Source organism: Rhinolophus ferrumequinum, chromosome 13 (genome assembly GCF_004115265.2).
Source record: "Rhinolophus ferrumequinum isolate MPI-CBG mRhiFer1 chromosome 13, mRhiFer1_v1.p, whole genome shotgun sequence".
Classification (NCBI taxonomy): domain Eukaryota; kingdom Metazoa; phylum Chordata; class Mammalia; order Chiroptera; family Rhinolophidae; genus Rhinolophus; species Rhinolophus ferrumequinum.
Window position 1 is genome coordinate 70,756,145 of NC_046296.1, and position 26,166 is coordinate 70,782,310.

At 52.2% G+C, this 26,166-nt stretch overlaps 1 protein-coding gene across 1 annotated transcript in view; it reads right to left on the bottom strand.

The window, feature by feature from the left end:
- Window positions 1–24,593, bottom strand: part of TPO (thyroid peroxidase) — a 44,837-nt gene extending 20,244 nt beyond the window's left edge. Inside the window, exons 1-10 of the mRNA XM_033124224.1 lie at window positions 24,150–24,593; window positions 23,494–23,547; window positions 21,366–21,501; window positions 16,165–16,259; window positions 12,201–12,285; window positions 8,884–9,053; window positions 7,944–8,076; window positions 2,569–2,698; window positions 1,915–2,121; window positions 333–845 (exon numbers count right to left, since the gene is read on the bottom strand). Coding sequence (XP_032980115.1) covers window positions 333–845; window positions 1,915–2,121; window positions 2,569–2,698; window positions 7,944–8,076; window positions 8,884–9,053; window positions 12,201–12,285; window positions 16,165–16,258 — 1,332 coding nt within the window. The 5' untranslated portion in view covers window position 16,259; window positions 21,366–21,501; window positions 23,494–23,547; window positions 24,150–24,593. The remainder of the gene's footprint in view (window positions 1–332; window positions 846–1,914; window positions 2,122–2,568; window positions 2,699–7,943; window positions 8,077–8,883; window positions 9,054–12,200; window positions 12,286–16,164; window positions 16,260–21,365; window positions 21,502–23,493; window positions 23,548–24,149) is intronic.
- Between the last annotated feature and the right edge of the window lie 1,573 nt (window positions 24,594–26,166).

Below are 26,166 nucleotides of genomic sequence, written 5' to 3' on the forward strand. Positions count from 1 at the left end.
TGGTGGACACGCATCTCAAAGGGTTGCCTGAGGACTAAATAACTTAAAACCCGCAAGGCACTCAGACGGGGCTCAGCACCAGAAAGGCCCTGGGTGAACAGAACCTCTTAGGACCGCTGAGCAGCTGTGGCTGCCATTGGTCTCTTGTTCAGATGACACCACCAGCCCCAGACAGGACGAGCTGGGGAAGGAGGGCTCTGCACACAGCAGCTCAGCGCGTGCCGTGCACGACGACGGCTCTGCGCGCACCTGCTCAGAACGGCCACCAGGGTCCCTCGCACGTCCCCTCGGACTGCCCGCCAGGATTCCATGCACAGGAGGGCCCTGCTCACCTGGTGCAGGGCGCCCACGACCTTGCGCGCCTCCTGGTACGTGGTGTCGGCGCTCCAGTGCGGGTTGAGCGCCTTGAGCGACGAGGCCAGGCGGTTGTGCTCGCGCAGCCACAGCGTGTGCAGGGCTGTCAGGGAGGGGACCTCGCTGGCGCGGCTGTCCCCGGCCAGGAAGCAGGGGGCACGGCCCTGGGTGCCGGGCTCAGGGGCACAGGCCAAGGGTGCGTGCGGAGGCACGAAGGGCAGGTAGGCGCGGCCGGCATCCTGGTGTCGCGCGTTGACCCGGAGCAGCCCCTCGGAGCTGGTCCAGTTCCGCAGCTGCTTCTCTACCGCCGGGGAGCTGCCGTACACGGTGGACGCGTCAAGGAAAGAGGTCAAACCGTTCATCTGTTGTCGCGGATTTGCCGTGGACAGGTTGCCAAAGAAGGCTCCTTGCGCCCCGGTGCCGCAGGCCGCCGCCGAGCGGTAGAAGGGCAGACAGGCGGTGCCCCCGGTCAGCGAGGCGTTGTCGGGGAGCTGCCGGGATAGGAAGCTCTGGTCAGCTCGGGTTCTCGCAGCCCAGTAAAGGCACTCGGAGCCCCAAGCTGGCCACGACCCTACAACACTGCGTCTCTGCCATCTGCTCAAGGCAGCCATCCCCTCCGCCCAGGGTCAGGGCGATGAGATGCGGATGGAGTTGTTTGTTATGACTGGAGGCGCCGTGACGCTGCTCATTTCCCGCGTCACCCCAATTTTCCTTCTGGTGTATTTTTCAGGGCCTCGCCTGTTGAGGCCTCCTCTGCTGAGCCCCAAGTGTCCGAACTGCTGGTTCTCTTCCTGGCCGGCCCACTGCAGAGCCCTTCCTCGCAGGGCCTGCCCCAAGTCACTGCTCAGCATGGCCAGAACAGTTCCACAAGGTTTATGGGATGAACGTCAGTGAGGACACGAGCCCCAAACAGTCTTTGCTCTTGGGTAGAAAATGTCCCTTGCCAGCTTCAAAGACGTTTTCTGAAGAGAAGACACAAAAACCTTGCCTGCACTGTTTCTTTCCTTGCTGGGAAGGGGGACCATTACACCAAAATTGGTGTCAAGGGTTTTGTAATGTTTGTCAGAATTCCACTGGCACTGGCTCTAGTTCCAGCACGTCTGTCTCCCCAGGGACTTATCTGTTAGGTATACCCACATGCGCTCTAAGATTTAGGTCCCAGAGTGCTCTTAGCCTCGTTATTCATGACACCACCACCACCACAACCGCAATGCCAAAAACAGCTTAATGCTCATTAATAAGTGAACTGGTGAAAGAAGTTACAACACATATACACAGTGGGATAAGAAGTCATGAAACAATCCAGTTCCAGCCCATTTCACAATATGGAGGGAAATGTAAGACTTGTTGCTGAGTGGCCCAGGTTCAGAACAATGCACGTAAGGCTCACAGAGCATGTGCACGCAGGTGTGTACCTGGTGTGTCCATGTCTGTGCACAGATCACTTCTGGCGGGATGAACAGGACGTTCTTACCCCCCGGGACAGGACAAAGGGACTTTGTGGCTTGAGTTTTTCAAATGGCACTACTAGTTTCCTGATAAAAAGTGTGAAAATCCTACCTGTACAGGAAAACATGGGTTCTGGTTCTCACAGGTGAGCTGACAATCCGCTCCTCCCCCGAAAGGAGCTTTACTGGTACTCTGTGGCGTGAAGGCTATGTCGTGACTAATGTATTGTCCCCACACCGTCAGCAGGTCAGAATAGTGCTCGTCGTCTGTGACAGCCTCGTTGGGAACTTCAATAACCTGTCTGGTCACCTCCCGGACCTGGGAGAGAAAAAATGATCAGCAGACTGGGTTTGAGTTTAGGGAATAATTTGCCCCTGGGAGTACAGTGGTAACCCTCATCTTTGCACAATGTGAGTGAATTCGATTGATTAATCAGTGTCTCTGGACACGCCTCATCTCCTTCCTAGGAGTAAGGGACTTCCTGGAAAACACTGGAGTGATTATAAAGAGGAGAGAGACTTAGCTGGACCCTCATTTAAATCTGCATCATCCCACTCACTAGTGATGTTGACCTTGCGAGCCTCAGTTCCTAAGACACAAAGGGAGCTGTGATTCTGCACCTCACAGGGGTGTGACGGTCCAAGGAAGACACGAGCACCCGCCCAGAGCCTGGAACATCGACCCAGAGCCCAGCAAAGCTCTGCTTCCTGCAGGACGGCGGGGCCCAACCCCAGGACAGTCCACGCAGCATGCTGAGGTACCCACCGGGGGCAGGGGAAACCCGTTATACAAGAAGTGGGGGTTCCAGCCTCTGGGTTCACTGACACCATCTTCGTAGGTGGGAGGCAGCCATCTGGCCAGGGCCGTGTTGGAGGCACCCCACCTGGGGTGGTCTCTGTGGGAACAAGCATGCACACGTGTGAGATGGGGAGGAAGCGGGAAGGTAGCAGAATCCACGGACAGTAAACCATCCTCAAGGACAACAGGCAGAGCCAGCTTCCTGAGTCCCTTGGAGTGAAGATTGGTGTCCAGCCCACACGCGGGTACTGACAGGCTTCCTGTGGTCTGTAGACATGGACGTCTCCAAGGAGTTAAGCCCTGGAGCCCCATGTTCTGGATGCACCCTTCTCTTGGCCTGAAAGCACCCCCATGTTTGAGGGGTCCTTCCTGTGGATGTGCCATTGTCTCCTGCCTTTCCCACAGCCTTTCTCCTCCTCTCACGCCCTTTCAGGTGTGCAGTGGGGCTCTCCCTGGAGCACAGCAGTGCGAGGCTCCCAGCAGAGAGGCAGTGGGCACACTGCTGTGTGTGACATCCTTTCACCAAGGGGCACAACCCTCTGGGGCACTGGGCCCCTCCCGTCTGGGGGACGGGGCTTCCATGTTTCTGTGGCAGCAGGGTTCTCTGGAACTTGTTGGAAGGTTCTAAATTCAGAAGTGAGATGGTTATCAAGGGAATCTATATTACTACAGTTATTTGAATTAAAAATAAGTCAGGCTTTTTCTGGGAACAGTGAGTCGTACAGGTGGACGTGACCATGAGAATGGGCTCAGCCAGTGGCTTGAATGGCAGAGTTTGCCACAGACAGACGGGTCTGTGGCTTCATTCCATTGGTCAAAGTATATTTTGACAAAAATATAAAAAGGATGACGACGCAAGTTGTGCTTAGTCTAATAATACTGTGATCTAACAAACAAGCTGCTTCTGAGCGCATTGTGCTGAGGACGGGACCTCTTAGTGAAAGCACAGGTGTGACAAAGAGTGACGTGACACTGAGTTTCGCAGAAGCTGAGAAAACAAAAGAGTAACAATCAGTGATGAATCCTCGTGCGAATCAAGTACTTTCCAGCTTTTGCTAAACAACGAATTGAAGGGCAACCTGGTTGAGTTCTCTGCGACAGATCATTAAACGTAAGTTTAGTAATAGCTCCTTATTGTTCATTTTCTGATAAATCTCAGAAAACTTTCGAGGACTGGGCCCCATGACTGTAACAGAACTTCTGTGCCCAACCCGTCCGCAGGCACCTGACCATGCACACCTGTGGAGGTACAGACAGGTGTGGCGCGGCCGTTGTCTCTGCCTCATTTCCAGTGAGGAGGTGACCGTCTGACCCGTGAGCCCATTGCAGGACGTATGAGTGTAAGGGAGCACTGCACATAATGAGTCACTCTGGGAGTCACACGTGTCAAAGGGGTCACATGCTCTAGGTAACCAGGCTCGCAGTCACGTTGCCAACAGGTAATGTCCATCCAGCTGACCCATGAGCTATCTGAAGGTTCTGTCCACCTTTCAGCAAGTTAATTCCAACAAAAATTAGTTCTCTGTTGAATGATTACGTATCAACATTTGCAATGTATCTGTGCTGATTTGATCAATTGTGTCTTCAAAACTGTTGTAAAAAAAAGTCTCAATCTCAAAGAAAATAATGACTGTTTAATTCTAAAGTGCTCTGGTAACTGAACATAAAATTTCAACCTATGAAATGTAATATAAATATGTAAAATAAATATCTGATCATGTAAACATGTAAATACATGATAAAATATATAAATGAACAAAAAAATAAATGAGTATGTAACATTTATGTAAGAATAAAATATCAGGTTTTATAAATTTGCAGAGCATACATAATATAACGGAATATGTAAAGGAGAAAATAAAAGACTTTCAATCATAAAATAGCCCACGTTTGGAAAAAAAATTATAGATGAGTTAGAATGGAAATATCAGTTCAAACAATAACAAGAAAGGGAATTTTATATTAGAGAAAAATGTGCCCTGTTTTTTGAAAATGGGTTATTTGGGTACAAAACTGCTATGGCAGCCATGTTCCCTTGGCATTTGTCTGCGAACCCACGTGGGAAGACCCAGCAGATGGGGCTTCGTGCTGGGTGGTGCAGAGTCTTGGCAAAAAGAAGCTTCGGGGCCGCAGGTTGGAGGTTGGCAGTAGACAACTGGTGTCGGGCTCTTTGAGGCCACGTGGCAAAATAATGTGAATTGGAACCGATCAGGATCTAGGCTTTTAAAATTCCTTCAAGCGTCTCATGGGTAGACACTGAGAACACCGAGGGAGTGACGTCTACAAGACCTGTGACAGGTTGAGCGATTTTTCAAAACTCCTGGAGTGTTCAGAAATGTAAGTATTTAAAAATTATTAACGGATGGTTTGTTTTGGCACCAAATTATTATTTTTTGAATAACTTAAAAATTTTCCATTACAGTTGAAATACGCTGTACCACACAGCGGTCAGACATTGGCACACCTTGCGAGTGACACCATTAGTCAGGTGCCCAGCTGACTGCGTCCACAGGGGTCGCAGTGCTATTGACGGAAGCGTTACCACCTCTGTGGACATGACGTGTGTCGGCCACTCTCACCTCAGACCCATCTGGCTGGTCTACACAAGAATGGAAGGGTCTGCGTGCTCTGAGGACTGTTTCTCACCTGGGCAACCAGGGCCAGGAAGTTAAAGGTCAAGAGTAGCTCTGCCTGGCCTCAGCCTTGGGCTGGGCCGGGCGCTGAGCTTCTCCCCATCTGCAGGTCTCCTAGTGACACACGTGGCTCCCAACACTGGGGAAGGGACGTTATTGCTGTTGTCACTCCCATCACTGCCCCCGTATCCAGGAGCCGTTCAGAGATGCCTCATAGCCGCAGGCAGTGGTGGTTCCTAGTGCATGTCTGTGGGGACAGTACGTGGGGACTGAGTCTGTCATTGATGCCTCACTCATCTCCAGCACCCACAGGGGCTCGAGGCAGTGACACGGGACACTGCTGCCTTAAATAGCTGCACATGTCAGCTTGGGAAGACTGCAGTGCCCTGTAATTAAGTGTTCAGCAGCTCGCTGGGGTGTCACAGCAGTCCTGAAGCGCCCACACACTTTTGTGGACATTCAGTGGAGGTGGCACTTGACCTTTCTAACCAAGGCCTCTGCCAATCCAGCAGGACGCAGGCGAGCGTGGGGTGAATGCCCGTGGCTGCGCCCGGGGCTATCTGGGGACTTGTGGCCCAATGCATGGCGCTCCTGAGGCTCTGAGATGCGGCTCGCTGTGACAGAAGAATGTCTGCCCCAGAGGAGACAGACCTGCAGCACCACACTGTTCCCTCATTAGATTTGGGTTAATGTCAGCACTGCACAAGCCGTCACAGAGTGACCACAGCGAATGGATGGAACCAGTTCTGGAGGAGAGGAGAGGGGTGCCTGTGTGCTCAGTGGCTCCGAGACGCTGTGATTTATCGGACACTATGCCCTCTCTCCCAGGCGCCTGTCACTACAGACTTCCTGAATTCTCAACTTGCAGCTTGAAGAGAGATGGGGTGCAGAGCTCAGGCTGAGGCGTCCAGTTATTGACACAGGACAGGCAGAGCCACACACACATGCCCTCGCTCAAAGAGCAGCACACAGTGTTCAGTCCGAGGACAAAATGATTCAAGTTAATTTCAGGATAAACCAAAAGCTGGCTTGGCATCTCTGGCATCACACGTCCTTGTCCCACTTCCTCCCACTTTCTCAGCGGTGAGGGACACGGGCGAGGACCCTCTGCCTCGCACGGGGCATGTGGGCCCAAGGTGGCCCTGAGCCCTGAGGGAGGCTGGGCTTCCAGAAGACGCCTGGGGCACTGCGATGGCCCTGACGTGTGGGAAGGCGTGGCTGGTAATGCATCGCGCCTCCGGCCAGAGCCACATGGTTGGAGGCGAGTGAATCTAGACGTTTGGGGATGAGACTGGCACTGGGAGGTCAGGAGGTGGGCTCTGGGACCCGCTCAGACAAGAAGGTACTGTTCTCTAGTTGGCATGTGCTCAGGGGCTTCCAAAAACTCTGAAAATCCCACTGATTTTGGTGCTATTTGTGTCCGTTTTGTTCTGTGAGAGGTCACGTAAGAAACTGCCCTCAGGTGTGCCTACCTCTCCTTCAGGAATGTGACACGGGGCTGTCATGCCATGTCACTGAAAATCACACCCCTGGGGTCCTGCTGGCTCCACATCACGCTCAGGGACTGTCCCCCCAGCTATGCAGCCCGTGCCCCTCTGAGCTGACCCTGCATTTCAGCCCCACCACAGCTTCCTGTGTTTCAGCCAGAAGGCACTGCGCTCAGGTCTCTGCTCGAAACACTTCTTCCTCTGAGGACTCAGCTCGTCCTCCACTGGCCACTTGGGAGATCCCTGCTCATCCTGGGGTCTGGTTCACTCCCACATCAGCACCCCAGCAAAGCTTTCCTGAACCCCGACTAACACAATGCGTGTTTTACAGGAACTGCTGTGTGTGTCCTCTCATCACTCTGCCACACCACGTGGTCATCACCGTTTTCATTTGATATTTGTTCTGCATTTTTCCATTAGTCCATGAGGAGGACTCACGGAATTTGTTCTCCAAATTGGGAAATATTTTGTAATAACAAAGAGGGAAGTATTGATATGCTAGACCGATGGGTGTGAGCCTGGGCTCTCCCAGGTGAACTGGGGCCCACAGCCCCCGTTTGTCAGCTCTGTGAGAACAGAGGCTGTCATATTCCCGGCATAAGTAGAGTGCCTGGCACATACGGGTGCTCAGAGTAGTTTGAATAAATATATACATGAACGAATGGCTGCTTTTCTCCTAAGTCCCCCACTTCTGACTCAACCTCCCCCTGAATGTCTTCTCTGCCCCTTTCAGCACCTTGGCGGGCTGGTCCCCACTCGAATTTGTGTCATGGCCTCCCCCAGCCAGCTGTCCTCTACCTGGGAACCAGCCATGCCACCTGCACCCACAGGGACCTCGCTCTCCCCGGCTGTCCTCCTTGGTCTCAGCACCAAGCGCGGCACGTGGGGCCTTCCTGGGACACCAGATCTCAGAGGTGCAGCCGGTCACTGTATCATGTCACTTGCCCATTGTCTCCGCATCGCTTGTCACCATGCTAATTGCTTACTTTGTCACCCTTGCCCATCTGTCACCACAGAATGTGCCACCACTTGCTCACAGAGCCACGCGGCAGGCTGGCAACAGGACCAGGATGTGTGAGTGGCAAGGAGAGATGTCACAGGTGGAGGGATCGGGAGCTCAGAGGTGGGGACGTCACCAATGGTCGACAGAGCACCCTCCCGACGGCACCTGGCCGTGTCCAGACCTCCCCGCACGCGAGGCTCAGCACACTAGAGAGAATACCTGTTGTTGCAAGCCCCCGTGATGAGCCGGTACTTGTTTGCCAGGCAGGTATATGGGCATTTGGGGGGCAGCATGTGAGGCAGGCACCCAGACACCTCCGCGATGGTGGTCAGGAGGTCTTCTGATAAAGCGTCTGCAGGAGAATGCCAAGGACAGACTGGTGACTCACCTACCTGGTCAGGTCCACGTTCTGCTGCGGCCTCTGACTCTGGGATCCTTACGTGACCCACGCCCCTCTGTGTGGGAGGCCCTTCCTTCTCCTTTAAGTCAAGCTCCCGTCCATCCTGGCTTTCCTCAGTGCTAGGAATGCGGGTCTGTAATTTTATTTCGCGTTGTGATCTTTCAGAAAAGCAGTTCTAAGAGCTCTGTGTCCCAATGGGTCAGTGCTCAGGGTGATCGTCCATCTCGTCACTTGTCACGTGGCACCGCTGAGGCCGTGTGTCCAGCCGTGGCCTGATGCTTCAAAGGACAGTGGATACCCAAGACTTTCCCACCCCTGCCAACAAAACCTGCCTCCCGCAGGTTGGCTAACAGTATTCATGTGTCTACCTACAAAACCCTCTTTTTCCTTCATACTGATTTTTGGTTTCCTTCTTGTGAATATTTCTAGATTAGGCCCCAGAAAACAGTCTCTCTCATTTTTTGCCAATTCTATCGCTCTTTATTCAACAAACTGATTATCGAGCTAGTAGTTCTCCAGATTCAATTTGAATAGCAGAGAAACCGGTAATTCTCAGACTAACAAAAACAAAGGGTGTGAGTGTTTTACCAGCATTTTAAGAACTGTTGCTTTTGCCCTTTGAGTGAGAGGGAAAATCATACCTTCGTGGTGATAAGTGAAAAACGGCTGTCCACAAATGGCTGCCAGGCCCCCGGACAAGTCAGCTGGTCTAACCGTGGGGGCTGCCCCCCAGTGGGACGGAGCACCAGGTGTGCTTACCTGTGAGAGGCTGTGGCTGTGTCAGGGGCTGGTGGACTCTTCTCTGCATCGCCTGCACTGAAGCTTCCATTATCTCTGCCGCTCGGGCAATAGCTCGGCTGGTTGGCTCAGGAAGTTTGGAAAAAGACAGAAGCTGAGATGGAGAAATGAGTTCTCTTTTCTCGAGGTTTCTACGGCACGAGGAAATATAAAATCAATTATTCTGGTAGCTAATTACTAATCAATTAAGCAAAACTTTACTGAGTATCTGCTGCGTCCCAGACAAGTAAGAAGAGGATGGCGCTTGTACTGGCCTTGTCCACAAAGGGTCGTGGGACATAGTGAAGGGATAAAACATAGTATAGGTGACCCATCAATTGAATGATGAACAGAATGGCCAATGTTGGCCCTTTACAAATGTCTATATCTGGTCATTCAATTCTCATAACAATTGTGTAAGATGAACTTTCTCTTAAAAATCCAGTTAGAATTGGGTTTGGGTCAGTGACCTGGGGGCTCTGAGAGGTGCAGTCCTGTTGCGGCCTCAGAGCCGATACATGCGGAGACTCCTGTGTATGCGTGGCCACTCTTCAGAGGGTAACGTGGCTGGTGAGGTGCCAGACGGGACGTCCCCCTGCGTCTCCTCATGCTTTCACACACACGAGGAAGTATGAGTTCATGAGAAAGTTCTCCTTCCTCTTTCTCCCTTCTATTCAAGTTTTTTAGAAAATAAGTAAAAATGAACTAACAGGCAGTAAGAACAATGAGGATTTTTTCTGACTGGAGTAATAGAACTTTGGAAAAAAACAACTGCTGCCCTGTGATCCTTGGTACCTGGAGAGCGTCTGTAATTATTACTTAATGTCCAACCAAATAATGAGCTTGTGAGGAAAAAACCTGCTTCTCAGTTTCGTGTTTGTTTTGTTTTATAAACATCGAACATGACACCATAATATTCAAGTCAATTACATATTTTATATTAAGGCATTTCTCAATTACTGAATAGAGAATGATGAGCTGATTTAATGCTTCACCACACGCCCTGGACGATATCACGGCTGCACCACAGTGACCTGGGTGATGTCGCAGCTGTACCTCAGCGACCTGGGTGATGTCACACTTGTACCTCAGAGACGTGGGTGATGTCACAGCTGTACCTCAGCCACCTGGGTGATGTCGCAGCTGTACCTCAGCGACCTGGGTAATGTCACACCGTTACCTCAGCGACCTGGGCGATGTCACAGCTGTACTTCAGAGACCTGGACGATGTCACAGTTGTACCTCAGCGACCTGGGTGATGTCACAGTTGTACCTCAGCGACCTGGGCGATGTCGCAGCTGTACCTCACAGATGTGGGCGATGTTACAGCTATACCTCAGAGACCTGGGTGATGTCGCAGCTGTACCTCAGAGACGTGGGCGATGTCGCAGCTGTCCCTCAGCGACCTGGGTGATGTTGCAGCTGTACCTCAGCGACCTGGGCGATGTCACACTTGTACCTCAGAGACGTGGGTGATGTCACAGCTGTACCTCAGCCACCTGGGCGATGTCGCAGCTGTACCTCAGCGACCTGGGTAATGTCACACCGTTACCTCAGCGACCTGGGCGATGTCGCAGCTGTACCTCAGCGACCTGGATGATGTTGCAGCTGTACCTCAGCGATGTGGGCGATGTTACAGCTGTATCTCAGAGACCTGGGTGATGTCGCAGCTGTACCTCAGCGACCTGGGTAATGTCACACCGTTACCTCAGCGACCTGGGCGATGTCGCAGCTATACCTCAGCGACCTGGGTGATGTTGCAGCTGTACCTCAGCGACCTGGGTAATGTCACACCGTTACCTCAGCCACCTGGGCGATGTCGCAGCTGTACCTCAGCGACCTGGGTAATGTCACACCGTTACCTCAGCGACCTGGGCGATGTCGCAGCTATACCTCAGCGACCTGGGTGATGTTGCAGCTGTACCTCAGCGACCTGGGTAATGTCACACCGTTACCTCAGCCACCTGGGCGATGTCGCAGCTGTACCTCAGCGACCTGGGTAATGTCACACCGTTACCTCAGCGACCTGGGCGATGTCGCAGCTGTACCTCAGCGACCTGGGCGATGTCGCAGCTGTACCTCAGCGACCTGGGTGATGTCGCAGCTGTACCTCAGAGAGCTGGGTGATGTCGCAGCTGTACCTCAGAGACGTGGGTGATGTCGCAGCTGTACCTCAGCAACCTGGGTGATGTCGCAGCTGTACCTCAGAGACCTGGGCGATGCCGCAGCTGTACCTCAGAGACGTGGGCGATGTCGCAGCTGTACCTCAGCGACCTGGGCGATGTCGCAGCTGTACCTCAGCGACCTGGGCGATGTCGCAGCTGTACCTCAGCAACCTGGGCGATGTCGCAGCTGTACCTCAGAGACGTGGGCGATGTCGCAGCTGTACCTCAGCGACCTGGGCGATGTCGCAGCTGTACCTCAGCGACCTGGGCGATGTCGCAGCTGTACCTCAGCGACCTGGGTGATGTCGCAGCTGTACCTCAGAGACGTGGGTGATGTCGCAGCTGTACCTCAGCAACCTGGGCGATGTCGCAGCTGTACCTCAGCGACCTGGGCGATGTCGCAGCTGTACCTCAGCGACCTGGGTGATGTCGCAGCTGTACCTCAGAGACGTGGGTGATGTCGCAGCTGTACCTCAGCAACCTGGGTGATGTCGCAGCTGTACCTCAGAGACCTGGGTGATGTCGCAGCTGTACCTCAGAGACGTGGGCAATGTCGCAGCTGTACCTCAGCGACCTGGGCGATGTCGCAGCTGTACCTCAGCGACCTGGGCGATGTCGCAGCTGTACCTCAGCGACCTGGGCGATGTCGCAGCTGTACCTCAGAGACCTGGATGATGTCGCAGCTGTACCTCAGAGACGTGGGCGATGTCGCAGCTGTACCTCAGCGACCTGGGTGATGTCACAGCTGTACCTCAGAGACCTGCACTGCCCTCTACTCCTTAGTCTGTGCCAGTTCTGCAGGAAGCAGCTTACTTACCTGTCCGGATTTCAGTCTCCCTCATCTTTATCCTGGTAAAGCCAAACCTGGGCGGGTCACTGTGCTCTCCTCTGTGTTTTGCTAGTGAAAGACTGAGACTGATACTGGTTCTTCCAGTGGCATGCACATGACCTTGAAAACGTCAATTAACCCATGGGAGCTTCAGCTCCTAATTTGTAAAGTGGAGATGCTGAGACCAATTTCAGAGGTAATTGTAAAAGGTAGAATAGGTGAGTACGGGAAGACTCACGCAGGACTTAGCACACACTGGGTGACGTCACGCTATCCCCTCCCTCTGTGCCCTTGGGACATGGCACCTTTTCATTGTGCTGTAGATGGCGTCATCCACCATCAGCTTGCTCTCCTCTAAAATGCTGAGCACATGAGAGTCGTCAGACTTTCCTGTGGAGGAAGCATCACACACATCAGCACAAAACAGATGTCCAGCAATTCTGTCACCTTAGCTCTCTCCAGGGCTCCAGCTCGGCGTACGACAACCACACGCCTGCTGGGCAGTTCCCGGGAGCTGGATGCCCCATCGCAGAGCAGTGCTAACCCCCCGGGCAGAGCTGCGTGTGGGACGGGACGAGGACCCGCCTGTTCTCACCTCACGCAACTTCAGTTTGGCTTCTTTCCCTCTCGCTGCCCACACCACCTCTAGTGACTCCAAATAGGTTTTTTCTGACATGTGGTCTCATGTTTGTCTCCCCAAACCCATGTGTTGGAACTTTATTGCCCTATTTGATGGTGTCAGGAGATGGGGACGTTGGCAGGTGATAGGCCACGAGAGTGGCCCTTGTGATGGGACTGGTGCCCTTGTCAGAGAGACCCTGGGACCCTCACCCTCTCTGACACCTGTGCACCGGGAAGGGGCTTCCCTGGACTCCGACTCTGCAGGCGCCTGACCTTAGACGGTCAGCCTCAGACTGTGAGGAACGGACATCTGCTGCTTACGAGCCCTGTGTGTGCTGTTCTGTGAGAGCGGCCTGGATGGGCTCGGCACGCGAGACCCCTTCTCTGGTGAAAGGGCGAGGTCCACACAAATAACACAAGTAGGCAAGGCTTCTGTCCCCACACGTAACTCCCGTCACTAAGCTATCTTCTGCATGATCACTATCTTATCAACAGAAACACACTTATTCCTAAAAGGAAATAGAATACCAGAATGTCCTCAAACATTACACATCTGCTAAAACTGTTTTTAAAATGTACGTTTTAATATCTTTAGAATTAAGGGGGCATAACGGATTCCAGAAAGTACTTTATGTTGCTGAGGAATTCAGCAGGGTTCAGTGACTACTATATTAGCCTCTGTCCTAAAACTTAACCAATTATCTTCTTTTGAGAAGAAATTACGTGACTTAAAACTGCTAGAAAAGTGTGAGGGACTTCAGACCGCAAGTTCCCGGAAGACATGACTGTATCAGACCCCCGATGTCCCTGGGCCCCAAGCCCAGGATGCAGACCCCATTGAAGGCCCCTCAAAGGGTGTCCAGCCACCAGGCTCAGTTGCCGCCCCCTCTTCCCTCAACCAAGCCAGAAGCACCCCCCACAATTCCTTCATCTGTTCCTACTTACTTCTGCCCCACCCCCTCTACCCTGGGACATCAGTGTCTCAGTGTCTATAGAAAGTACCCCGCAGTGTGGGACCCCTTCCTGCAGGACACCGAGCTCTTCCTTCTCCAAAACCAGGCGCCACGCGGGCTCCCCGCCTCCGCTCGCCCCGAGGACCCGGTTTGGTCCCTCCTCTAACAATTCCTGTTTGTGAAAGTCCAGTAAACCGGAGTGAAGTTGCCGACTTTCCTGGTTACAGAAAGGCTGGCGCCGACACTTCCAATCTGAGGTACGCTTCCGCTTCCCACTTCGTTTGCATTTATTTTCTCTCAGCAGCTACAACTTGTGGGAACATTTGCTATACAGATAATTGCACATAAATCTTGACTTTGCACAAACACCAGAAATGCACCCTTATCTGTGTGGTGATGAACACATGTGGTTTCCATGACAAAATGTTCAAGGTTTGGAGAAGGGACTTAACATCAATTTTTCTTAGGCCCACAATGGTCCTGCATACATTTTTGAGCAGAAATGGAATCTTTTTCCACTGTCAAATTACTTTTGGTGCAGAACTGCCAGGTGCGAAGTTTATTTCTCTTGGAGCTGGGCCCCTCCCTACTCTGGGCCTGAACTGACCCCGACCTCGTGCTTCACACAAGCCCTGCTGTGCGGGGCTCACCTGTCACAAACGTTCCTGTAACCCACAAACTACTCATAGGGCCCAACACGTGTGTGCAGGACTCACCCTGTCCTCTAGCATTCATCAGCCAGATTCAAACAGGGTGTATGCTGAGCTGTGTGAAGACCTGGGACATGAGAGCAAGTCTGACCACAGCTGAGACCCTGGGGCCTGTGTCTTCGGAGCTGTGACATGGGTGACTGACCACAGGGGACGAACAGTACCGAGGAGTGCTATCACCTGCAGATGGCCACCTCTGGTCCAGCAGCGACCCTGTCCTCCTGCCAGTGCCCCGGCTGCTCTGGGAGCAGGCTCTCAGCACACCGAGGGCGCGAGGCTCTGCTTCGTGACAGTCTGAGAGCTCAAGCCGTACAAACCCACTCACAGAGTCAGGTGTGCCATCGTCTCAACTGGCTGTGGTGAAACGTGACTGACAAAAGTTATGTTTCAAAGCAAGTTCAGCCCTGAGTAATTATTTTGTTTCAAAGCTATTGTTGGCTTGTTGTCAAGTGGAAAAAAAAAATCTCTTATATTAAAGATTCCAAAGTTGAAAGGTAAATAATATTTCTAAATAAGTAATTTACAAAGTAAACAAGTAATAAGCCAGCTTCAAAATATCCTAATCAACAATAAAATGGTCTCCAAAATGCAGCATTTTTACTGGAGACTGTATTGTGCATTATTTATATATTTACTGAAAGTTTAGGAAAAAAAAAAGCACACGTCTCCAAGATGGGAAAATAATAAAAAATTGCTTTAGCAAAGCTGTAAGTACGGAATTTCCGGATTTTTTTAAAAACTAATTTCTAAAACTAAACAATCCACAGCTACTTTGATCTCTGTTGAATAGCTCTCATGCAGGACCATTGTGTCCTTATGAGCTCGGTGACTTCTGACTTTTGGGTGACTTCTTACTGTGGGTTAGAAAACTGGGAGCTTAATAAGTAACAATGTAAGGACAAGTTAACCAATTCACAAAGCGTTTGCTGAGCAGCTATCATGCCCAGGAGTCATTGTGGGCAAGATGGAAACGTTTTCCTGAGATTTTTTGAAACATGTGTCGGTTTTCATTTCCTGGTCCTGGCCAGTGCGAAGCGCTGTGCTCAGAGCTCTGAGGGTCTCACGAAGGGCGCCGAGCAATAACTGCTGTGACGGACAGCTTTCCAGAGTCTGGAGGAGGAAGGGAGGGGCCACCTGCCCATCAGTACACACAGCACCGACGGCTGCACTCGCCTCAGCCTGCCTCCTATTTTCTGACTGTCGAGGACGGTGTGCTGCTTTCTTAAGGCACATTCGAGTCTGTGAAGGTCTCCGGACATTGGCGCACCTTATAATAAGATCATGTGGCCCCAGTATTCAGCAAAATTGGGAAAATTGAGTCCCAGCAGGGTGCACAGCGTGGCGTGGACATGGGCGGCAAGGACCAGTCAATGTTGGGGGGGTGGGCGGGGAGGCCTGTGACTCCTGGGGATGGGACAGCAGGCAGTGTGGGCGTGGCCGTGAATGACACGAACTGCCCGGGGAGGCGTGAACGTCCCAGAGGTTGGCAGCAGCTGTGCCACCAGCCACCCCAACATTGCCCAGTACTGTCCCCTCTTGGGGGTTGGGAATTCTTTCTTTTTATTTTTCAACAAAACAAAAGTAGAGGTTAGATGTGATTATTCTAACCACTGCATCTCCATAGCTTTGAAAATCAAATGTGGCATTGTAACTCCCTCGGTCCAGAAAACACATCATAAGTCATTTAATGAAAAAGGATTTTGTAGCAAAACAACGACTCCCACAGCAACATTTTTTCAAATATACGAGCAGCTGAGAATGAAAATTTTCTACTGTGCCATCATAGGAAGATCACATTTTTTTTTTTTTTAGAAAGAGGCGTGTTTGAATCCTCTTAAACTCAAGAAGGACTACCCTTCCTGTGGAAAGCCCAGCGGAACCAGCGGGTCGTCACCGACCTTGAGAACTGCCAGCATGTTTCTGGTTTGAGAACCATGAACAACAATTTTAGAAGGTGGAAAGACCACATTTTACTTGTTACTTACCCCAAAGGAGCGCCATGCCTCTCAAGAAGAAAGGGAGGAAAACCTGGCTGCAGGCCACCACCAGTGTGATGCCCAGGACGGCCAGCGCTCTCATCCTAAAGTCGGGACGAAGAGAGACACAATCAGGTGAGGTCAGCGGATGGCGTTTTGGCCGCTTGTAGTTAGAATCCTACCAGCTGCTTGTTGCTCGTTCTCTACCACCACGACTGAGGGTCAGAAGCTTATGTTTTGGGCTCTGGAAAATTCTGAGTTGCTTCCCGACCAAGCAGATGGCTCATGTCCCAGTTACTCGAAAACAAATCTGACCAGTGTGGCAGCTACAGTCACCAGAATGGCTCAGTCACAACCTGTTTTATTTCACAGTGACATCCAGTCATGTAAAATTATGGGGTATAAGTACTGGGAATAAAATACGTCTATTTCCCATCATACTTCCATGTAGAAAAATGAATAATATTAGGGCTTTAGTGGTCACCAAAGTGGCAAATAAACTCCCTAAGTCCACCTGACCTTCTAACAGCATTCTTTTCCCTGCTTATAAAATGATCTCAGAATTCCAGCTGTTTAGACAGACCAGAAGATTGAAAATCAATCATTTCTACCTCCCGAATCTCTGTTTCCCTAACCTTGGGCTTCCTCACTGAGTGCGTTGGATGACTGATGACAGTTAAGTGACCAGACCTCCGAGCAGGTCATGGAAAACCTAACAGGTATCAGTCAATCAGCTGTGCCCAGAGACACAGCCGCACGGCCCCAACAACCACCTCCCCAGGACAAGGTGACAAGTTTCCGGGATGAATTTCACAAGGAAATGGAGAAATCGAGCTTTACAACCTGCCCCTTTGTGTCTTCTGGGCCGGAGCTGAATGAGCAGGGCTGTGAGCTTCCCGGGGGCCGGTCTCTTCTGGGAGGAGGACCCTGGTGTGACGGCCCGCCTGCCTCCCTATAAAGGGCTGCGCGCTCTGACACCCGCTGGAGTGGCCCAGCTGCTGGCTCCCTTCCCGTGGCCACCAGACCCTGTGTAGTGTTTGGTCCAGGCAATTGAGGGGTTATGTCAGTTAGGCCCCCGAGAGGTTGCTGGCCATGCATGAGAAAGACAGGACAGGAAAATGTACGTGTTGAGAAAGAAGGCTCCTACTGAAATCGGCCCCTCTGCCACCTGCATCTCCTGTCTCTGACTTTCCTGACTTAAAACCTTGCTGGGGACAGTGCAGACGTTCCCCTTCAGAGCTTAGCCAGCTGAACGGCGGCTGCAGGTGTGACGCGGATGCTGGTGGCTTCGGGTCTGTCCCAGCGTCCCCACACCCTCAGTCTCGAGTGCTGGAAGGTGAATGGAGCACTGCCCGCTTTGCTGGGAACCCCAAGAGTGTCCGACTCTGGTTCCCACCTCATGAACAAGGCTTCTTGTTCATGAACACCATTTCTTTCCCCTTGTTTCCTCTCTTCCTTAGGACTCACTTCCACACGACCGGTGCTTCCTCTAGGGAAGATGACATTACGTTCTACGGCACTGCAGCAGGACGTCTGGATGTCAGCCTGCCGTTGAGCAGATAACCGGAAGCGCGAGGATGTCCTCATGCACCTCAGAGCCGTCTCTGTGCAGGTGGCAGTAAACTTGGCCAGGAGGACACGGAGAGAAACGGCCCCTGGCCAGCACAGTGGGATTCCACTCAATAAAAAGTGAAAGGTCAGCCAGAATCAAAACCTACTTAGGTTTTTCCTTGCAGTGGGACGTTTTAGTGGATCAGTTCTGGTCATCACTCTATGTCGTCCAAAGGGATGACACTGAGTGGGTCCAAAAGTAACCGTTCTGGAATAATCTGAGGCTCTATGGTTAGAGGGACATCAGGCAGGGGGAACTTCCACGCCTGCCACCTCCCTGAGGGCCCTTCGTAGGACCGGGAGAGGACATGGTGACAGACCACACCTGGATGGCTTTCAAGGAGCGGGAGTATTTTCGTTAGGAAATGACAATACTGACATTTGGAAAGAAGAGTGGGCTACGTGGCCCACAGGGCAGGAGTTGTCGTAGCTGCAGACTTGGGAGGTGGGAGGGGGCTGAGTTCTGGGCTTTGGGGTTGTGTCCCTGCCCCTCAGGTGTGCCACCCAGCGAGGGACAGTGTTCCCCAGGTCCCCAGCCAGGACAGGGAGGGTCCTGGAGGTCTAGGTACAAGGCTTCGAGTTTGAGGAGGGGACCCAGGAACCAGGAGTTTCTTTCCAAGTTAGTTTAGAATGCTGGAAACGTTACCCAAAGATTTTCTTATCAAAAATAAATTGAAGGGTCTCTATCTCTGAAGCTGCAACTCCATAATGAAGCAGCTGGAAGTGGAGATAAGATGTGTCCATAAATCATCACAGTACGAGGTGGCGAGAGATAAATGCCACAGGAAAAAGACAACAACAACGAGCAGCTGCGAGGCGCCCGTGGGCCTCTGAGCCGATGGCGGCACCGAGTCCCGACCGCCAGGTGGTGCCGGACGTCACAGGCACCTTGTCGATAAGGACGTCGCCCCGACCGGCTCGAGACAGAGGGCAGGACGCTGCAGCGCAGGGAGAGCTTTTTAGGTGACCACCGTGTCACGGCCAGTTTGCAGAGACAGCTGGAGGCCGTCTCAGGGGTGTGGGTGGTGCGTGAAGCCCACGAGCCCTGGGCCTTCTGCTCTCAGCCCCCAGAAGGAACAGCCTGGCCTCAGCAGAGCCAGGCGCTGTCGTGCTCAGATGGGCTCTGGCCTGGGAGAAAATAAAGGAGAGAGAGCTTTAGGGACGAAAGTGACACTGTGCTGTGGGACATCAGGTGACAGCACATTGGGACAGGAAGGAGGGACATAAACTCACAAAAGGACCATGCAGGAGGACTGAGGTGGACCCTGGGGCTAGAACGACAGACCTGGGAATGGACAGGAGGTGACCCGGGTGGGGCTGGGGGACAATCAGACCAACTGGGAGAGGAAACCTCCGAATTGTGAATTGGTGGTTGTTTTCCCTCATCTTTTCCTCTCCTGCTGCATTAACTAATGCCGTCTTCACTTGTGCTACTGCCCAGGAGGCCAGTAGTCCTTTGTCACCTCGTCACCTTGGCAGAGGCTCCAATGGCCGGGCTGGCTCTGCCCCTCCAGCCACCACTTCTCACTGAGGTTCAAGAGTCTGAGTAGAGACAATGTGGCCCTGAGCCCAGAGAGACGAACTCTTGTCCTAGGTCAGCGTCTGTCTTCTCAGCACCTCCAAGGTCGTTGCGACTGTCTGAGTGCAGACAGTTCTGTGTATGCAGCGGGAGGCTGGGGTCTTGGCTGCCTTGGTCTGCAAGCTTCTGTGTGTCTCCTGCTGTGAGCATCACACTGTATCAGAAGTGGGGCTGGTATTCAGGGCTACACAACTTTCCTGTACCCTGGGCCCCAAGCACAGCCTGACAGCAGCTGGTGTCCAGCTGAAGACACACGTGTGTCCGATGTACCAGGAAGGCTGGCTGCGCTGAGCCATCAGGGCCCAGGTGTCTGTCCCCAGGGGCCCCTAACTGAGGCTGTGCATTCACTCGGCTGGGTGACGTCCGGGCTGAGGGTGGGATGCCCCCAGGAGACAGGACGGGAAGCAGGGCTTGTCCTGGGGACTCAGCCTCTGCCGGGGCCACCCGCCGAAGAGCCATGGTCTCCACAGGCCACAGCTCTGAGCCACTGACTGCTCACCTGTCGACCCGCTAAATTGGCTGCCAGGGGTTAGTGACTCAGCTCACGTCAGTCTGCTCTGCACACAGGGACACAGGCCCTTGTGGTTAAGTGGCCTCCACAACTCGGCAGAAGGATGTATGTGACCTTGGCGTCAGCTGACTGCAGGAGTTTGTGCGGATGCTCCATGGCGCGTGACGGTCCTCGTTCCACTGAGTCTTCTAGTACTTTCCAGTTCATGAGTCATCACGTCACACTCTCTTAAGAGGATCCAGGATGTTGCCAGGTGGAGCCAAAAACCTCCCAACAACACAGGCTCCCAGGCCTCGACTTTCTCATCCGAACCGTGCCCTTCAGCCTGACCCTGAAGGTCGGGGTCTCAGACAAACACGACCTCCTCCTCCTCAGCGAGCTCAGCTCGTGGGAGGGATGGCGGAAACATGGATGGCTGGGAGGAGGGCACTGCGCTCTGCTGGCCACTGAATGTCCTGGTGACCAGGTTGTATATTGTATGTTGAGAATGTTGACATTGGACGACGTAGGAACAGAAAACCATGTGACTTTCCTGAAATGCCCACGTTACTTAGCTAACTGCTCAAAGACAATCTGAGAAAGAGAATTGTTTGGAAGACTTTTAAAAAATAAATGTCCCACTTTAGAAAAGAAATAAAGAAAACATTTGGGCTGTTGTTAAGGTCCCAAATACATACAGGAATCTAGTGGCTTGGCCAGTCTATAAAGACACGTCAAGAGCTGTGCTTTGAACAGCACTTGGCCCCCTTCCGCTCGTCTCTGAAAGCCCCGGAACGGGAGCCTCTTCTCCACGTGCAGAACATTCTCTAACTTACACAGAGAGACCGCCGCCCCCTTTCCTGCAAGGCAGAGCCCAGAGGGTCTGGGGACTCCGGGAGGGCTGTTAGAATTGGGAAAGGCACTTTATTCACACACACGTCCTCCTGAGAGAATTCTGAAAGTGAGGGCACACATTCCGCTCGTGACAAAGCGTGGCTTGCTGATATTGACATGAGCAGAGATTCGAGCAAGTGACGTGTCCAGTAAGACGTGTGCCCTGTGGTTTGGGAAGCTGAGCACACACATCTCCTACTAACAACTACACAGACCCCCACCTCTCCGTGACCTCAGCTTTCCTCCACGGCCCACTACATCCCCCGATGTCTACGCCTGCAGCCAAGTTACATCTCCAAGGTCACACAGTTCACACGTATGTGAGAGGCGGGGAGTGGTGACAACTGAACACAGCCCAGTGTTCCTGCTGGTCCAGGACCTCCCAGCAGATGACCGGGTCAAAGTGAGCACTTCCTTTGAAACTGTCCTGCCCAGAACAGTGGGCAGGAGTGACACAGCCTCACCTCATCCAGGGCTCTCGGGCCCTCGGCAGCTTCACCTCCCCCTTGTCAATCACAGGAAGGCACCTCCTGTTTCTGTCCCTGAGAGGAAATGACTGGGGTCCTGACCTGAGCTCACTAGGAGGTGGTGGGCGACAGCGACATGTGGCCCTTTGCTTCACGGCGGCGCTCTTACCTTAAATGAGATAATGGACGGACGGCGTTCGCATGGCAGTGCTGTGATAAGCAGGAGCGGGTGGGAGGTCACGTCACTGTCACTCTCTGGGACTGACACAGGGTACAAGAACAGTGCGATTTGAGCCAAATTCTGTCTGAAAGCAGAGAGTACATGAGTAGATGTCAGGTGTGGCCCACTCTCTTCATTGCCTTAAAATGGTCACAGAAAGACGGAAAATATAATTCACCTTCCCTGGAAAAAGAAAAGAAAAAGACTGGGTGGTGCCGAAGAAATGTTATGTTGCTAAGCTCAGCATTTCACAGAGGTTCAGAATTATGAGTTCATGTAAAAGGCTCTGGATCCCACAGTGTTAGAAAGCAGAGCTTCTCACCCCAAGGGCATTTCTCTGATATGCCTGGGGAAGTCAACAAACGCACTTGAACAATTTCTAGAGGAAAATGTGACTATCACACACAATAATTCCTGATTTACAAACACAGAGTTTTCTCAGGAAAAGTGATGAGGTGTTTTTCTTCCTGTGAACTCAAGGTATCGCTTATGTGAGGGCAAAATAGTCGAGTCACTCAATTTAGGGAAACAACAAAACCAAACCAAAATTGTATATTCAGTGTTGTTTTGACCACATTTCAGCATGAGAGAATATATGTTTTCTTCCTAGACAGCTTGGGGGTTGTTTTGTAATGACAGTAAAAAAAAACCCACAGAACTGAAAACCCCCCAAAGGCCTAATTTAGAGTACAATCCAGTTGAAGTTGTTTGTTATACTGACTCAGTAGGATAAATGACACGTATTCACTGTTGGATTTAACAGATTGTTGTCAGGTGCCTCTTTGGGGCTAAGCTCTGTGCTGGATAGACAGGAACATGAGTAGAGGTACCCCCAGCTTACGAGAGGGACAATGTCGTTAGGATGACAACTGAACACTTCTGTGGCATGTGACACATCCCCTATTAAAATCCTGGGTGTGAGTCTTGGGAACAAAGAACAGGATGCCTGACTGCCTGACATGGTAAGGAAATCTTTCGCGGGGAGATAGAGGGTAAGAAGTGATCTGGGAGAGAGGAGAGACTTCTTGTTAAAGAGGACAGCAGGAAGGTGCCATGATATGTTGATTTGTTTCTTGTTTTGTCCATAGTGCTGAGAAAAGTATGGCATATGTTAGCAATCAAAAATGTTTGTGGGTGGGTGAACAGATGGATGGATGGATGGATGGATGGAGATGGATGGATGGATGGGTGGATGATGGATGGATGGATGGAGATGGATGGATGTATGAATAGATGAGAGAATGGAATGAATGAATGGATGAACAAATGAATGAAAGGATGACACATTTAAAGAGCTGATTAGATCACTGTGAGGGTGAATTGTAAAGAATGAGCAGGAGACTCGTGGTGTTAAATTAGTCTTATAATGTAAACAAGGACCTTACATCTTTTCATTACAAGTTCAATAGAAAGATTCAACACAAAACCACGAGAACCCTCCTACAAGGAAGGAGAGGGTGTTGTACTTGTTCCCTTGGGAGACATAACAAAGCACCACAGATGGGGCTTAAACAACAGAAATTCATTCCTCACGTCCTGGAGGATGGAAGTCCGAGACCAAGGTGCTGGCAGGGCTGGTTCCTCCTGCAGCCTCTGCCCTGGGTGTGTGGACGCTGTCTTCTCCCCACGTCCTCACGTGGTGTCCCTCTGTGTGTGCCTGTGTCCTCTTCTTAAAAAGACACTGGCATAGAGCCCACCCTGAAGACCCACTTTAATCGGTTACTTTGTGGAAAACCTTATCACCAAATACAATCTAAGGTGCTGGGGGTTAGGGCTTTAACACTGAATTTTGAGGGAACATAACTCAGCCTATAAGAGGTAGCAGTAAGTGACAGCAAGGTTGTCACTCCCACGGGGTCCTAACTGCGGAAGGCCACTTCTCTCCTGGCACCAGAAGAGGTGGCACTGGCCATTTCATTATTCATAATCAGGCAAGAAAATGCACCCCCTTATGTGAGTGTGCAGGACAGATGGGGCTTAAGGGTCTGTAATGGGGATTCCACGGTGAAGAAGCTGTAAGCCCAGCGTCTCCCGCCCCCACTTCCAGCTCCAGAATCACACACCACACACCTTTTACCTTTGGACGTTTGTGCTTAGGAATCCCGTAGGTCCCTGGACGTGCGCTTCCATTCTGCTGTCAACGGAGGAGTTCCAGAAACATTACAGGTGGAGAGAATGCAAACCGGGATCAGCGAGTTTACGTAACAAACAGCCCCACGTTTCAATGACTTTGAACAATATGCCCAATGAGGTTTGTCAAGGGCTCTGCTTGTCACAGTCCAATGGGACAGCCATGTTTTAGTCAGGCACACTCTGGCTCTGACAAGTGACACATCCACGGCCACTCAGAGCACGTCATGGGGACACTCCTGTCCCACTCTGATTGGGTAGAAGACAGAGAACCCAGGACGTGTGATGGCTTGCAGGACTGTTCTGGACTCTGCCCCTCCAGCGGCCTCACTCAGAGAAGGGGAGTGGTGCCTGAGAGCTGCAGGCCCCTGGGAGCCTATGTGAACCTCACTGTGAACCGAGACCATCCTGGTTTGGCTGTGCCCACTCTTTCCCTGAGGGTTTGGCATCTCCAAGGGCACAACCCAAATGCAGAATCCAGCTGTAGTCAAGATACAGGGTCACCTGACAAACCTGGGCAGGGCCCCGGTCATTCCTTACGCTGACACTCAGAGAGGGGAAGGGACACAAGCCGGGGCTGCCGTGCAGATAAGCCGTGCTCACCTCCTACGGTGACAGCGGCATGGAGAGGATGCGCGTGCTTGCCCAGAGTCGCCTGGCTGCCCAGTGAGACCGCGTCCCACCAGAGCCCCTCCTCCTGTGGTTTTCTTTGCCATGCTCTGGGCGCTGTCTCCAGGGCCCTCCCACGAACCTGGAGGGAGAATAAAGCCACGTGGCCCTCTGTGGGTTAGGGAGAGGCAGAAGGTAAGGGCAGACACTTAGAAAAATAAAACACCAAACCTTAAAAGGGCAAAGGTGTGAGCAGGCAACTCATAAGACAAATGGTAAAAGTGGCAAAAAAAATCTTTCTGAAAAACATCAACCTACTAATGCAAGGAGAGCAAGCGAACCTAGCAGTGATGTGTATCATTGTTCGTACTGAGAATGGTTCAAACCACAGCGGTGAGTGAAGGCGTGGGGACTCGGCCCACCACACACGTGGGCGGGAATGTGGACGCGCACACCTCCCGGAGAAGCCAGCTGGCTGCGCGTTTCCAGATGATTGTGAACAAGCAGCCCAAAGAGGGAGTTCCTCCAGGGCCCTCCCTTTCCGCTGCTGCTGGCTGGCCGGCTTGCACATTCCGTCCACAATGGACACTGCGCTCTCCTTCTGACTGTCCATTCTGGTGCTGAGAAGACCATGGGGCCACCTGCTGCCAGTGGCATGGTTCCTGGGACGTTGTGTGGGGTTTCAGTCTCCCTGTCCCTGCCCAGGGTCCCCGTGTGTCCCCCAGGCTCCAGCCCCTATGCCGACCCGGGCAGCGCCAGCCTTCCCGGAGATCCCTTTGTCCTGGGTGAGTCTGGTCATCCACAGCCAGGGGCCCGGCGAAGTGAAGCTCTCAGCACCTTAGCCGATGCAGGGGTCCCCAGGCGTGACCAGGGCGGGGATCTCGGGACACCTGTCTTTCAAGCCCTTGCTATCAACACAACCCGATTCATGTCTGCTGTCTCATGGCCTTGCCCACTCAGCAGGGTCTCTGGATAAACACTTGGTTTTCGGCTCCTCACTCCCTCCAACACCTAACTCAAACCTGGGGACCCACCCACTGCCGCAAACCTGGAATTTATCTGAACAGTCAGACAAGTGCTCTGCTGTGTGTTCACATCTTCTGCGGAGCGGCCTCGTGGCAGCAGAAACTGTAATCACGTGAGTGGATGTCGGGGCCCTGGGTGGAGGGCATGTGTCCCGCCGTGCTCTCTGGCAGCTGAGCCCAAGGAGGCTGTGGGTGCCAGCAGGGAGACAAGAAAGGACTGGCCGCAGGAGTGGGGACCACTGTGCCAGTTCTGCTCTCCTGGGGCAGTGGTGCCACCCACCCCGTGAGGCGGCCTGCTGGGCCGACCACAGCTATGCCTCAGGTGGCCACTGCCTGCGGGGAGGTGGCCTGAGGTGCGGACACTGGAGGCCTGGTTCCTGCAAGGGCACCAGATGCCGTGCTGTCTGCCCTCCAAAGAAGGGTGAGGGCGATCTCTGCAGACCCACCGTGCACCACCAGGAGGAACGCGGCACAGGAGACGGACCACAGGGACGCCAGGGACGGCAAGTGGTGGGGAAGGAGGCCTGTTAAAAAGGGATCTTTTTACTTCTACTGCTTGGAATGTTTGCCACAAGAATGCACGATTAGAAAGCAATCTATTTACATTTTTAAATAAAAAATAAAAGGAATTAAATAAAATAAAAGATCTTCTCAAGGTTTAGTCATTAAAGGTTGACTTGCCAAGACATGAAGAAGACTGTGGGGGTTAATACTCAATACCTGCTGATAAGATTCTTGGATAAAGTCACACCTACAATGAAAATATGTCTCAGTCTCTGCGGAGCCTGGAGGAAATTTACATTTTCATTAGTCTGCTAGTTGGTTTCACACATCACAATAGATAGTCTCTCTTTCTAAGACACATGCAGTAAAGTTGCATATATTTTGGGGTTTTAGGGAATAGCTGGCTTTAACTTCACATGTTTTCTACAACCCGGTGTCCCCCCTGTCAATTTTTAATAATGTTTCAAAAATAAGTTTTCTGG